Source organism: Oncorhynchus masou, chromosome 31 (genome assembly GCF_036934945.1).
Source record: "Oncorhynchus masou masou isolate Uvic2021 chromosome 31, UVic_Omas_1.1, whole genome shotgun sequence".
Taxonomy (NCBI): Eukaryota; Metazoa; Chordata; class Actinopteri; order Salmoniformes; family Salmonidae; genus Oncorhynchus; species Oncorhynchus masou.
In genome coordinates, this window is record NC_088242.1 from 81,289,603 (window position 1) to 81,304,980 (window position 15,378).

At 40.0% G+C, this 15,378-nt stretch overlaps 1 protein-coding gene across 1 annotated transcript; it reads right to left on the reverse strand.

Moving 5' to 3' along the window:
* Positions 1 to 4,901: 4,901 nt before the first annotated feature.
* On the reverse strand, positions 4,902 to 13,577 carry LOC135524543 (E3 ubiquitin-protein ligase RNF126-like). Its single transcript, XM_064952162.1, has 10 exons — positions 13,496 to 13,577; positions 13,217 to 13,303; positions 10,021 to 10,079; positions 9,752 to 9,812; positions 9,235 to 9,533; positions 8,984 to 9,052; positions 8,809 to 8,878; positions 8,551 to 8,644; positions 8,253 to 8,368; positions 4,902 to 8,026 (listed from the first exon to the last, which is right to left on the reverse strand). The coding sequence occupies exons 2-10, from the start codon at positions 13,289 to 13,291 to the stop codon at positions 7,877 to 7,879; spliced, it is 993 nt and encodes a 330-aa protein (XP_064808234.1). The 5' UTR covers positions 13,292 to 13,303; positions 13,496 to 13,577; the 3' UTR covers positions 4,902 to 7,876.
* Positions 13,578 to 15,378: the final 1,801 nt, after the last annotated feature.

The window sequence follows — 15,378 nt, forward strand, 5'->3', positions numbered from 1 at the left end:
TGAGACAGGAGAAGATAGCAGCATGTCGGGCAGTTTTTACTTGTGGAACAACTTCTGCTCACCAACTCCACTTTCATCAGGATCCTCAAAGCCTTCCCCCGATTCATCACTGGCAGCGGCGGCCCTGGTGTTGTACTCCTCCAATGTTGACTGTTTCAGTCTTTCCCACTGTTGCGCAAGGCTGATCAGTTCAGCCTGCAATGCCTCAACAGTGGAATGTTCATCAAATTCCAGTAAGCATTTGCTGAGCTCCTTCATGGCTGTCTTTGGGCAGGAGACATTGCACACAGCACTGCATTTGCTGCATTAATAGCGGTGAATACTTTCAACAACAGTGTCCAGTACCACATTGTCGTCTTCTGCCAACTCACCTGGTTCTCTTCTTTTTTTTGTTCTCTTCTCTGGGAGAGCTGTCTGAGCTTCGGCATCACAGTCCTGCTGCTCCTCTAGAATGCCATTGGCCCACTCAACAAAGTCATCTGCTGCCCTCTTCACACCCTCAAAGTCTCGGGCACACTTTCTCAGGTTATCCTCCGTTCCCATCACCAAATGCTGTGCTGTTACAATATCCATGCCACTTGTTTGAAAGTATTTAGAGAGAGGGGACATCTACTCAAAAATTCTGAGAAAAACCTCAGCTGTAAGTATGGTTTCATACTTTAGGAGAGCATCCTTGTACCCTTGGGCCTTGCTTCGGATGGCAGGTTTTATGGTCACATAAATGATGCAGAGAAGCCCCTGTATTGCCCCTGTATTGTCCCTGCATATTAGCTGCTCCGTCTGTTGCATTACCTACACACTGTTTGATACCTATGTCCATCTTCTCAAGGGTCTGTTTCACAAGGTCCACAAAGTACTGTCCAGTCGATAACTCAAAGTCAATGACCGCAATGAGTCTCTCGTGGACAACATCAGTGACATAATCGCAGAACTCTCTGCACACTGGTCTTTGGATCTTAAATCCTGTGTTGTGCCCATTTGTATTGAGAACATCTCTGCCTTTCTCACTTCAACAGCAATTGTCTGATGAATCAACATTCTGATGACTTCACTTACTTTATATGCTGATGTTTTGGACATCATAGTTACCAAGGACCCTCTTCCTTTACTTCCCATCTGCTTCTTGCTCTTCTCAATGCAATCACTAACATGCTCTTGTAGGCAGACATCACATTTGCTTAGCAACAATTTTAGCTCAAGAAACTTGCCATGATTGATGGCCATGTTTTCCAAGTTATATGCAGCTTCGTGTCTGTGTCCTCTGTACCTAAGTCCACTTTTACCAATAACTTTAACTACATCAATCACACGTTCCATGACCTACCTCCTCTTTCTGACCTGGTCTCTTGGAACTGACATTTACTTATCACTCAGGAGGTTACATATGGATGTCTGCTTTGCTGGCTCTGAAGAAAAAGGCTTCTGCACTTTCTTTATGGGTCTTGCTGCTCTCATGTTCCTATACTCTCTGATGGGCATGTTTCCAGGCCTGTATGCCTCCTTTGACAAATTCACTATCACTGGCTGAAGGTTTTGCGAATGCAAGACATACTAAGCAGAACAAGGAGTGAGTTACTTCATTGTATGTCAGCCATTTTCTGTTTGTGCCATCTTTGGAGTGGAATACATTGGAAATTACTTTTTGAAGGGTTTGTTTTGGGTGGTACTGAAAAAACAAGTCAAAATCCTTGACCTAAGGATGGGCAAAATAATCAAATGGGTTTTCAGTGCTTTCCCTGTCCCTTTCTATTTTCCTTGTACTGGCCCCTGAACCTCTCTCTCAATTTCTGCAGATCTGGTTGCTCTGCAGAATGACATTAGCATTGTAAATAACCTAAACTTAAACTTGTATTACTTGTGCAGTCATCGATTGTATGCCCCCCAATTACAGTCCTACTGATAATCTCATAAATAAAGCACATTATAATCTAAAATCATAGCCTCCATGTTTAGGTTTGTGCTCTTACGTTGTAGCTGAAGGTTCCTGCTCTGAGTCTGAATCTGAACTGACCACCACCTCCAGTTCTGCAGGAGCACCTGAAGCTCTAGCACTGCTGCTGCTTCCTTCTCCACCTTTGCAAAGAAAATAATATTATCATACATCACTATTATTAGTGTACCAGTAGGCTACATTAATACAGCTCTGGAAAAAATTGAGAGTGGTCTCTTAATTTTCCCCCAGAGCTGTATTTTATTGTAGTAACTTGTAATGCTGGTACTAATGATCTTTGTCATTGCCTGTGCTGTGTCACACAGGCTGCTGTGTTACGTTCATGGATGTATTATGTTATGCCTGTTTTGCTGTACAATGTATGTGCATTTTCCCAGTTTATATGGCATGAGTCATGCAAGCAAGTCCAGTCTAGGTTTACTACTTTTTACTAATTGATGTTGCCTTCAATGTCATATTATGATCGCTATGTTGCACTCATTGCTATGATGGAATTCCTCCACGAAGACCTAAAGCGTGCAAACTGTTTAGCCTATTGGCCGTTGTGTCACTATTATTAGCCATGCTGGGTGTAGTGTGTGTGTGTGTGTGTGTTTTAGCTAGTGTTTTTGACTGACCTGGTCCCTTACTGATGACGCTTATTTTGCAGCATTTAGCTGCATCTGTGGCAAGGGCCTTTCTCTTTTCTATTCTTTCCCTCTCTGCTCCACCGTTCCTATTCTGACCGCCCATTTCGCCGTGCGACTTGTCTAAAATGTTATCAGTAGAGAAGCAGGTGGACGGTTGCTATGTGCGTCACGGAGAGAGCTGATGTCATTTTTGGCACGGGGACACTGCAGCGAGAGTGAGAGTCACGCCTGATGCGTGGATTCTCCGTCAACTCATTCCTGCTTGCTATATTATCGCTGGTCAAGTTGACTATTCACCGCAGGCCAAAACAACCCTCAGGCCACCTGGAAATGTCCCGGTGCTCCCGACGGTCAGTCCGCCACTGCCTCTGAATCAGAGAGGTATGGGGGGCTGCCTTAATCGACATCCACGTCTTCAGCGCCCGAGGAACAGTGGGTTAACTGCCTTTCTCAGGCGCAGAACAGTTTCGTTCAGAAACATCTATTTTCCATAATAATACAAATCTAGGCAGATGAGGGCTTATCAAAAGCAATCACTTTTGCATGTAAAAACAAACATATTACTCCACGAGACAACCATTCAATACAGTTCCAAATTGTAGGCAGTGTTGTCACCTAATATAAAACAAAGCCTTGTTGCATAATGGTATTAACTATTGTTTTAAAGGAATGTAATTGACAATCCTTGTGTCTCCCATACTATCCTATTTAGAACAGTGGCATCTAATTTGCTACCCTGAGGACAAATTGTAAACTCACCAGAGGGAAAAACAATGAACTCATTAATGATCAACAACACTGGAAACTGTACACCTGAATTTGGCAAGGTGTTTGAATACGGGATAATAATTGTTGTGCAGTTATTTTTTATATATATTTTTTCTTGTGAGGTCAACCGAAGGGCATGTCTTGGAAAAAACATTCAACTACAAATCCAAAGCTTGCAGCATGTTAGGGTCAAATAGACATATTGATTTGTAATTGATAAGCTTCACGAGCTATTCCTACTTTTGATCAATCCAATGGTGGTACTTGTTTTTTTTTGTGAGCTGCAACTTACAAAATAATGAACGAGGTCACATAATTCCATAAATCATTTTCAGCTAATCTATTTTAATGTTTAAAGGTCTGTATAATTGGGCTGGGTATAAAACACAGGATCAGTACATTTGCAAGAGTAAGTAGAAGATCAGCAGTGGTGTAAAGTAATTAAGTAAAAATACTTTAAAGTACTACTTAAGTAGTTTTTTGGGGTATCTGTACTTTAGTATTCATATTTTTGACAACTTTTACTTCACAACATTCCTAAAGAAAATAATTTACTTTTTACTCCATACTTTTCCCCTGACACCCAAAAGTGCTCGTTACATTTTGACAGGAAAATGGTTCAATTCACACTTATTAAAGAGAACATCCCTGGTCATCCCTACTGCCTCTGATTTGGCGGATTCACTAAACACAAATGCTTCATTTATAAATTATAATAATAAATTATGTTGGAGTGTGCCCCTGGCTATCCATAAAAAAAATATATATATATATATCTTGTTCCGTCTGGTTTGCTTAATATAAGGAAGTTGAAATGATTTATATTTTTACTTTTGATACTTACGTATATTTAAAACCAAATACCTTTTCACTTTTACTCAAGTAGTACTTTACTGGGTCCCTTTCACTGGAGTACTTTTTTATTAAGGTATCTTTACTCTTAAACTATTGAGTACTTTTTCCAACGCCGAGGATCAGAAATCCTTAATTTCTTGCCACAATTGTATTTTGATCATAACATCAACAAAAACAATCTCAAGCTGTTACTTTCTCCAATGCAATGTAGTATATAGGGGCATTGCCAATAATTCACCAGCTTTCCTCTACAGCTTCCATAATCAAGGAACATCGCATGCCCACAAAAAGAGGAAACAACATGGTTGTCTGCCATTGTATGAGAATAACATCCATAAGTAAAAGCTTAGTGCAATCCAGAATCGTTGGGACGTCCCTATCCTAAACCATACCTAATCATATTTGAAATGCCAACTTCAAATGGGGTAATGTCAAGGCTTAGACATCCAAAAAGGATCCATCCCCTGTGCCTCAGTTGGTAGAGCATGGCATTTGCAACTCCAAGGTTGTGGGTTTGATTCCCACAGGGGACCAGTACAGGAGGAAGGAGGAAAAAAAAACATCCACTCATCACAGCAAGTCGCTCTACTAAAATGACAAAATTGAAAATAAAATCACAGAAACTTTCCTAACACTATAGTGCCTTGCAAAAGTATTCCTCCCCCTTGGCATTTTTCCTATTTTGTTGCATTACAAACTGAAATTTAAATGGATTTTTATTTGGATTTCATGTAACACAAAAATAGTCCAAATTGGTGAAGTGAAATACAAAAAAAATAACTTGTTTCAAGAAAGTCTAAAAAAATAAAAAACGGAAAAGTGGTGCTTGCATGTGTATTCACCCCCTTTGCTATGAAGCCCCTAAATAAGATCTGGTGCAACCAATTACCTTCAGACGTCACATAGTTAGTTAAATAAAGTCCACCTGTGTGCAATCTAAGTGTCGTATGATCTCAGTATATATACACACCTGTTCTAAAAGGCCCCAAAGTCTGCAACACCACTAAGCAAGCAGCATCATGAAGACCAATGAGCTTTCCAAACAGGTCAGGAACAAAGTTGTGGAGACGTACAGATCAGGGTGGGGTTATAAAAAAATATCAGACACTTCCCACAGAGCACCATTAAATCTATTAATTAAAAAAAAAATGGAAAGAATATGGCACCACAACAAACCTGCCAAGAGAGGACCACCCACCAAAACTCATAGACCAGGCAAGGAGGGCATTAATCAGAGAGGCAACAGAGACCAAAGATAACCCTGAAGGAGCTGCAAAGCGGAGATTAGAGTATTTGTCTATAGGACTACTTTAAGCCGTACACTCCTTAGAGAGTTGGGCTTACGGAAGAGTGGCCAGAAAATAAGAGAAAAAAAAAAGTTTGCCAAAAGGCATGTGGGAGACTCCCCAAACATATGGAAGAAGTCACTCTGGTCAGATGAGACTAAAATTAAGCTTTTTGGCCATCAAGAAAAACATTATGTATGGTGCAAACCCAGCACCTCCCATCACCCCAAGAACACCATCGGCAGGGACTGGGAAGCTGGTCATAATTGAAGGAATGATGGATGGAGCAAAATACAGGGAAATTCTTGAGGGAAACCTTTTTCAGTCTTCCAGAGATTTGAGACTTCGATGGAGGTTCACTTTCCAGCAGGACAATGACCATAAGCATACTGCTAAAGCAACACTTGAGTGGTTTAAGGGGAAACATTTAAACGTCTTGGAATGGCCTAGTCAAATCCCAGACCTCAATCAAATTGAAAATCTGTAGTAGGACTTAAAGATTTCTGTACACCAGCAGAACCCAACCAACTTGAAGGAGCTGGAGCAGTTTTGCCTTGAAGAATGGGCAAAAATCCCAGTGACTAGATGTGCCAAGCTTAGAGACATACTCCAAAAGACGTGCAGCTGTAATTGCTGCAAAAGGTGGCTCTACAAAGTATTGACTTCGGGGGGTGAAGAGTTATGCACGCTTAAGTTGTTTTTTTTTGGTATTATTTGTTTGTTTCACAAAAATTAATTTTGCATCTTCAAAATGGTAGGCATGTTGTGTAAATCAAATGATACAAAACCCCCAAAATATATTGTAATTCCAGGTTGTAAGGCAAACAAAATAGGAAAAATGCCAAGGGAGTGAATACTTTCTCAAGCCACTGTAAATATAGTATAACCTACCAATCAAGTGCTATTGAGGGCACAATCTTACAGTCCAGAAATGAAAGCTTTACCATCTATGCCAGGGATGGGCAACTTCATGAGCCACAAAAAAATGGAACTCATCATGAGGGGACAGTGGCTGGTGGGTCTGCATACCCACAACCATTCTGAAATTGCACCTTGTGTATTCTATTATTCATTTTCTCTGGGAGTAGGACACAGGAGAGCTAATTGATCATGTGAGACAATTGACAGACAATTAATCAAATAAATAAATCACAGCAAAGGAATGTCATTTGTGAGCTAGAAAATAGAGGTGATAGTACATGAGTTTTGATTGGATTACAGTTTAGTACTCGGCGGCATTTGAAAAAAAGTGTGTTCAGAAGTGCCTCCTCAGAGCTCTCAATCATCTCAAAAACTAAACCAGATATAGCTTGCTACGGCCCACCACATAACAGCCATTTTGTATTACAGTGGTAGCACCTAAACATCTTTATTTTCTCATCAGTTCATGTTTTGTTCAGGGTTTTACATGATCTGCAAATCTATATATTTCACTTGTCTACTGTGAATTGTACAAAAACATTGAATTCACTTAGAATAAAAAAAATCCTTAAAAATTAAAAAACCAAATCACTGAAACTTGCTGATTATGTATGATCGAATGAGAAAAGGCTGTTAGAATCTGTCTAGCAGGTTAACTACTGGATCTTTACCTCTGTCGTTACAAAGAGGAATGTAGTAACCTTTGACTTAAATCCAGCACCCAAGTCAGTTCTCCAAAAAACATATAGCAAAATGTAGTTTGTTTCTTAATTCAAAGGGCAAAACAATGGTGCACATACAACTTCAGTCAATAAGAAACTGATTGGGGGTTGGTTCATTCAATGTAAAAGTACATTGTATGAAGGGTAAACGCTTTTCTGTTTGAGAAAAACACTTCAATTTTGATAGATGTTTCCAATCCATGGAAAAAAATAGCTGCAGAATCCAAACCAAGTACACATCCTATACTCAGCCTCCTTTACTCCTGAAAGTTTTCATTTAAGAACTTTAGCAGTACAAATATGAATGCTCATAAAACATGTAAAAAAAAATATTTTAAAAACAACTGACTTGGTGAGAGAAGACCAGAAAGATCTCTCCCCCAGTCCCCCCTCAGAATGCACGACTAACTGGCCTGTTCTGTTGTTGCATGTTGAGGTTATCCAGAGAGTGACCCTCCTAATGTTCCTATCCTCCATATCTTGACCAGACAGAGGGCCGAATCCATCCTTCCACGCAGCAAGAAGCAACATTCCTGAAGGCTTGAGGAGAGCCTCGGGTGGGGCAGAAACATACTGACTTTCATTTAATTGGATTCTTGCTGGCTCCGGTCCAGTGTGAGGCAGTGATCCAGGTGAGGAGGAGACTGGGTGGTTGCTCTCAGCTCCCCTTGACAGGGTGAGACTGGTACCCAACTGGCTGAGGAGGGGCAGTTCACTGGGTTGTGTGGGAAGGGAAATGTTTTTTTAGGAGTTGTTGGCCGAGTTCTCATTGCTGGTTGAGCTGGAGGACGGGGGTGCAGAGGAAGAGGCAAAGTTCATCCCTGATAGACCTGGAGGATTCATGGCTGTGTTCAGTCCACTTAAGCTTTTCCTGCACACTGGACATGTGTCGTGCTTTGGAAACACACAGGAGCACAAACACAGAAGACATCATTATATATAATCAATAATCTTCAAGAAGATTTTATTTTCCGGAAAACTCAAGATTGTAAGTAGAGCCCACAGATTTAATTGACAACTTAACTTAAACAGGAGAAACTCTGGTTCAGGAAAAGGTCATCTAGGTTTTGTCAATGATATAGCACTAAAAGAAAGGTACATATGAGTGGAAAGGTCTTACCTGTTCAAGCCAGGGTACTATGCAATCATTGTGGAACAAATGATTACATGGAAGTTGCCTAACGTTTTCTCCAGCACTGTAGTCTTCTTTACACACTGGACATTCTAGACCAGAGCCTTAAAACAGAAAAACAAATTCAAGATGTAAATGTGTTCAACAAAGGCTTAAAACACCTCCAAAACCTATGACCTACTGATTTCCATAGAAAATGAGCAAGACCAAAAGAAGTCCAGCACACAGGGCCTGAGGTGATGCACTTGACTGTGCTGTGTGTGTGTTGATATTCAGGGTCACTTACCTACATGCTCCTGTGTGATTAGGACTGTGGGAAGGCTCATGATTTTGTCCCCATCAGCTGGCGGAGGGCCAGTGTTCTCAAACTGATTTAATAACTATGGGACACACATTTTTTTTATTTTATATATTTGATACTGTGTGGATCATGCTAACCAAACAAATAATATTTTCACAATCCAAATGCAGGTATTTTGTTGTTGAATTTGACAGTGAATTTAGAAATGTTTAATAAGGTGAGTGGTAAACAGTCATTACGTACCTGTGTAATGATTGCATCTAGTCCGTTGGCACCCCAGGCGTAATCCATGGGGTTTGAGTGAAGCACGCCCCTATAAATGAAGATAAACAAAAGTCAGCTGTAATACAAAGAGTCAGTTGGAAAACTTCTACAAAGTTTTACATAAAAACAATGGAATGTACTAAGTTTAACTCACCAGGGTCCCACACCAATATTTGGCACTGCCGCAGGGGCGATTATTCCATTCACTAGCTGCTGAATGATTCTACAAGAGGACAAAACATTTTGGTTATCCTCTGCATGCATCCAAAAATAAGACCTAATGGCATCATTGCCTACATAGAACATGTTATCAAAGCTCAGAAGAAAAGAGACAAGCCTATCACTGGGAACATCTATGTGAATCATGGAACATTTAAAAAAGGTCCCCCAAGTCACTGAACTTACCCCTCTAATGTGGGCACTCCCTCCGGTCTCCCTGCCTGCCTCCTGACGCCATGGCGACCGCGAGGTTGCCTGGCGCCGTATCGCTGCCGTGATGCCATCTCCCGTTCTCGCCGATTCTCTGCGTCGCGGTTGTCCTCTGTTCCCAACCCAGCTCCTCCTAGCCCAGATCCTCCTAGCCCTGCTCCTCCCAACCCAGCTCCTCCCAGCCCCGCTCCAAAGTCAAAGGAGTCGTCAAAGACACCCATAGCGAACTGGCCGTAACCCGAGGGTAACGTAAATATATTTGAAGGGTCCACATTCTACAAGAAATGGACATTTCACAAACAGATGCATTCATAAATTACTTGGAGTTCTTTCTGTACATACTATTCAATGTTTATAGTCAACAGAAATCCCAACTAGGCCTTGGTCAAAAACCAGGTCCGATTTTACAAGTTGTGTTTTTTTTTTTTCTAAGATAACAATATCATGGTAAAGCCTTTGTTTCTCAATACGCAGAGTAAATAAGCTGAGAAACCTCAAATGGATGTTGGTTCTGGTCACCACTGGAGATGGTGGATGTGGACCCATTTTCACTGCTGTTCAGGAAGAAAAACATAGAAAACAGTTAGCATTTTTGGAGAGGGATTTGATTTAAATGTGTGCGCACACCCTCTTGACCAGAGTGCTGTAATCATAGGTAAAAAGTTATGTGATGCCAAGTGACAAAATCTAGTGACAAGGTTGCTGACATTTTTATTCAGAATGTCAACAGAATGCTTGTTTGATGTCACACATTCAACAAACCGTCTCTCCTCCAGCAGTTCCTCGATAAAGCCAGATTCACACCGAGGACATGTGTAATCCTGCAAACAAATATTATAAAACGCCTTTAAGTGTCATTTTCGCATTCACTCTACCACAAAACAGGCTAGCAATCAGCTATTGAATCACTACTACTACATTCAACTATAGTATCAGTCAAAAGTTTGGACACCTACTCATTCAAGGGTTCTTCTTTATTTTGACTATTTTCTACATTGTAGAATAATAGTGAAGAAATCAAAACTATGAAATAACACATGGAATCATGTGGTAACCAAAAGTGTTAAAACAAAATATATTTTAGATTCCTCAAAGAAGCCACCGTTTGCCTTGACAGCTTTGCACACTCTTGGCATTCTCTCAACCAACTTCACCTGGAATGCTTTTCCAACAGTCTTTAATGAGTTCCCACATATGCTGAGCACTTGTTGGCTACTTTCCTTCACTCTTCAGTCCAACTCATCTCAATTGGGTAGAGGTCAGGTCATCTGATGCAGCACTCCATCACTCTCTTTCTTAGTCAAATAGCCCTTACACAGCCTGGAGGTGTGTGAGGTCATTTTCCTGTTGAAAAACAAATGATAGTCCCACTAAGCACAAACCAGGTGGGATGGCGTATCGCTGCAGAATGCTGTGGTAGCCATGCTGGTTACGTGTGCCTTGAATTCTAAATAAATCACAAATAGTGTCACCAGCAGAGCACGCCTACACCATCACACCTCTGCCTCCATGCTTCACAGTGAGAACCACACATGCAGAGATCATCCGTTCACCTACTCTGTGTGTCACAAAGATACGGCGGTTTGGACCAAAAATCTCAAATTTGGACTGATCAGACAAAAGGACAGATTTCCACCGGTCTCATGTCCATTGCTTGTGTTTCTTGGCCCAAGCAAGTCTCTTCTTATTGGTGTCCTTTAGTAGTGGTTTCTTTGCAGCAATTCGACTATGAAGGCGTGATTCACTCAGACTCCTCTGAACAGATGGATCTGTTACTTGAACTCTGAAGCATTTATTTGGGCTGCTATCTGAGGTGCAGTTAACTTTAATGAACTTATCCTCTGCAGCAGAGGTAACTCTGGGTCTTCCTTTCCTGTGGCGGTCCTCATGAGAGCCAGTTTCATCATAGCACTTGAAGGATTTTGCAACTGTTCTTGAAAGGAACTTTAAAAGTTCTTGAAATGTTCCCTATTGACTGACCTCCATGTCATAAAGTAATGATGCACTGTCATTTCTCTTTGCTTATTAGAGCTGTTCTTGACATAATATGGACTTGGTATTTTACCAAATAGGGCAGTCTTCTGTGTACCCCTACCTTGTCCCAACACAACTGATTGCCTCAAACGCATTAAGGAAAGAAATTCCACAAATTAACAAGGCACACCTGTTAATTAAATATGTTATCTCTGCTACCGCACGGCAAGCAATATCGTAGCGCCAAGTCTAGGTCCAAGAGGGTTCTAAACAGCTTCTACCCAAGCCATAAGACTCCTGAACAGCTAATCAAATGGCTACCCAGACTATTTTAATTGCCCCCCCCCCCCCTCACTCTCTTCTATGCTGCTGCTACTCTCGTTATTATCTATGCATAGTCACTTTAATAACTCTACCTACATGTACATATTACCTCAATTACATTGACACCGGTACCCCCGCACATTCAATAACTCTTCTTGAACTGCACTGTTGGTTAAGGGCATGTAAGTAAGCATTTCACGGTAAAGTCTACACTTGTTGTATTCGGCGCATGTGACAAATAAAATTTGATTTGGAATTGAAATGCATTCCAGGTGACAACCTCATGAAGCTGGTTGACAGAATTCCAAGAGTGTTCAAAGCTGTCATCAAGGTAAAGGGTGGCTAGTTTGAAGAATCTCAAATATATTTTGATTTGTTTAACACTTCTTTGGTTACTACATGATTCTGTGTGTTATTTTATAGTTTTGATATCCTCGCTATTATTCTACAATGTAGAAAATATTAAAAATAAAGAAAAACCCTTGAATGAGTAGGTGTCCAACCTTTTGACTGGCACTATGTGTGGCCAACACTGGAGAAAAAATTGACAAAAAGGAGATAACCCAATTGAACTACACCGTTAAGAACAGTCAAGAAGGAAGGAGTTGAATTGTGTTCCGTATTTAATTCAGTGTTCATTGCCAGCAAACTGTGGAAAGCCTACTGATTAACATGTTTCATTGTGAGAGACACCTTTAGTATTCTATGACAGATCATTCCAGCACCTGACTGCTATGCTGGTGTGACTTACTGAATGGTGCACAAACACACACACAGAGAGAAAGAATGCACTGTGCCATTGTCACTGTGACTAGAATATAACACTAGACATAATATTTTAGGTTTGGCATTGTCATCTGCCAACAACCTCTCTCCTCTACATGTCTATGCTTTCTACAGAAAACATAAATGCCATCATCATGGAAATATTACAATAAATTGTTCCTTGAAGATGCAGAAAAATAAACATATCATATGACTAACGTTAGCTAAATACAAATCTCCCTCTGCTTTAGTTGATCTGAAGCCGACAGGATGTTTGGTTACTGAATGGAGTCCTTTATACATCATTTATGACTAATCTGGATGCACATGCCATTGCCAAGCATTGCTGATATCACAGGCAGTTCAGATGGATTCCTTGGCAAAGACTGTTTGTCCCATGTGTTGTCAAGATTTCTAGGCAGCTAGCTATGTTGTTCCCATTTATATCTTGCACAGATTAATAATGAGCCGTGAGTATACAATAATTGCTGTCAAGATAATTTCATGCCCTAGCTATAAATCAAGCTGGTTAACGTTAGCACGCGCACACAACCAGAATAACTAGCTAGCTAATATTAACTACAAACGACGCAACACAATACAGGATAGCTAGCTTGGCTGATAAGCACATCAGATGAGGTTAGTTAGCTGGCGAGCTAATCAGTCTCTGATTTTACACGCTTTCTATTTTAAAATATGAGCGAACTAGACTAGTTCTCGTTAGCTGGCTAACAGTCCGATGCAAGAAGTTGAAAATATGGTTAGCTTAGCTCAATGACTGTATGATGGGGTTTATCTAGCCAGCTTTATGGACTCGTTCAAACGTACAAGACCAACAATAATTTAGCTACTCTCCTCGACTAATTGTCTTTCGCTTCTTGTCAACGTTACTTACGGGGAGACGAGGGCTGATCTCTTCCGAACATCTGTGACAGAAAAACCGGCTGGGCCATGGAGGTGCTTCCGCCATTTTTTTGGTTCTCTGTTGAAGGATTCAGTTGGAGGGTCGTCACTAGTTACCACAGCCACAAACTCTTGATTATGAATAAACCCAGACTATTTCTACAATTATCTTCTTAAAATCTGATTTTAAACCTAACATTAACCACACTGCTAAACGTATTTCCAAGCCTAATCTTAAATTAAGACCAAAAAGCAAATGTTTTTTTCATACATGTTTACGATATAGCCAAAGTTAGTACAGTATGATTCTCCAATAGAAATCCCAAATCACACTGGTAGACGTTGGCTAGCTAAACTCTTGCGTAGAAACACTTAATCGCGTTTAACGGTCGTCTCACCACAACCTGCGCATGTGCAGTCGTCAAATCAAAGGCACTCCTTCGATATAAAGTTATTTTTGACAAAAATGAAAACGTGTCAGTTTATCACTTTCACAAGCTTGGAGTAAAAACAAGATCAACTACTTAAGACATTGGGTGTAATCTCGGTTGTGACTTTGGATTTCGAGAAAATTAACAAATAAGGAAGACATTTTGACTTCTCTCATTTACTTATTAAAACCCAAAACCACAGCCTGCTCTGTTTGCGCTGTTTCGCAAGCGTTCCCGGAAGCGTAGCGACGTTGCGCCTCTCAGTTTAGAAACTCTGTGATATAGCCAATTTTGACTTTGTGGCTGTGGTAACTACTGACAACAGTGGAGACAGTACAGAGTAAAGAAGGGGACAAGAATGATTCGCTCACTAGAATATACGTAACGCATAGAATGAAATACTTCAAACTCTTCAAATCTGTTTCTACATTTATATTATTCCATATATTCAAGCTAGCAAAATAAAAAATGCAATCTTGAAGTAGGCCTAAATTAGCATTTTCTCTCACTCATTTTGACAGAGAAGTACATCAGATATAGATAGTTAGCTAGCGAGCTCGTCAGTCTGATTTTACAAGCTGAAAGAACTCGATTTATGGCTAAAATATGACTTGGATGTTTCTTTAACTCATGGGACTAAGTTGAGCTATTGTAACCCGACCACATATATAATTTTCTCGTGATTTGTTAAGAAATTAAAATGAGCAATGTATATTTCACTTTTCTGATGGCAGTTCTATGCGTTATTGCCACATGGTGGTGCTTTTGTGTCCTATATCTATTTACATATGATCTCCAGCAAATATTGCAGTTCAGCAGGTAAAGTATTCTATTCTTAATTTCTTCATATCAATGTACAAGATTGTGGTACATTTAGTGACCAGTTGAGAACCTATTGGAAATAATCCTTGTGATGCTAAAAGAACCAGGGCGCAATGAGATCATGCTGGTCTAAATTACCAAATCGCCCTCTAGTATTCTCATGGATGGAATATTATTAATGTTTTCCATAATTTCCTTATTAATAAACATGGTTTAAAAACAACTATGAAAATCTGTTGTTTTTATGTCAAAACGGTTTTGTTATATTTCAGTCTTCTGTGATGTACAGCGCATTCAGAGAATATTCAGACCCCTTGACATTTTCCACATTTTGTTACTTTACAGCCTTATTCTAAAATTGATTAAATAATTGATTTCCCTCATCAATCTACACACAATATCCCATAATGACAAAGCAAAAACAGGTATTTAGACATTTTTGTAAATGTATTGAACATTTTAAAAAACTGAACTGTCATGTTTACATACAGTACCAGTCAAAAGTTTGGACACACCTACTCATTCAAAGGTTTTTCTTTATTTGTATTATTTTCGACATTGTAGAATAATAGTGAAGTAATTAAAACTATGAAATAACACGTATGGAATCACGTAGAAACCAAAAAACTGTAAAACAAATCAAAATATATTTTATATTTGAGATTCTTCAAAGTAGCCACCCTTTGCCTTGATGACAGCTTTTCACACTCTTGGCATTCTCTCAACTAGCTTCACCTGGAATGCTTTTCAAACAGTCTTGAAGGAGTTCCCACATAGCTGAGCACTTGTTGGCTGCTTTTCCTTCACTCTGCGGTCCAACTCATCCCAAACCATCTCAATTGAGTTGAGGACTGGTGATTGTGGAGGCCATGTAAACTGATGCAGCACTCCATCACTTCTT

What these genes read in the sequence shown, in the direction of transcription:
- LOC135524543 (XM_064952162.1), bottom strand. Translation starts at nt 13,291, where the DNA reads ATGGCGGAAGCACCTCCATGGCCCAGCCGGTTTTTCTGTCACAGATGT. An exon ending in GGAGTGCCCACATTAGAGGG is followed by an intron (nt 9,053 to 9,234) that starts GTAAGTTCAGTG and finishes GTCCTCTTGTAG; the next exon opens with AATCATTCAGCAGCTAGTGA. An exon ending in AATCACACAGGAGCATGTAG is followed by an intron (nt 8,369 to 8,550) that starts GTAAGTGACCCT and finishes TTCTGTTTTAAG; the next exon opens with GCTCTGGTCTAGAATGTCCA.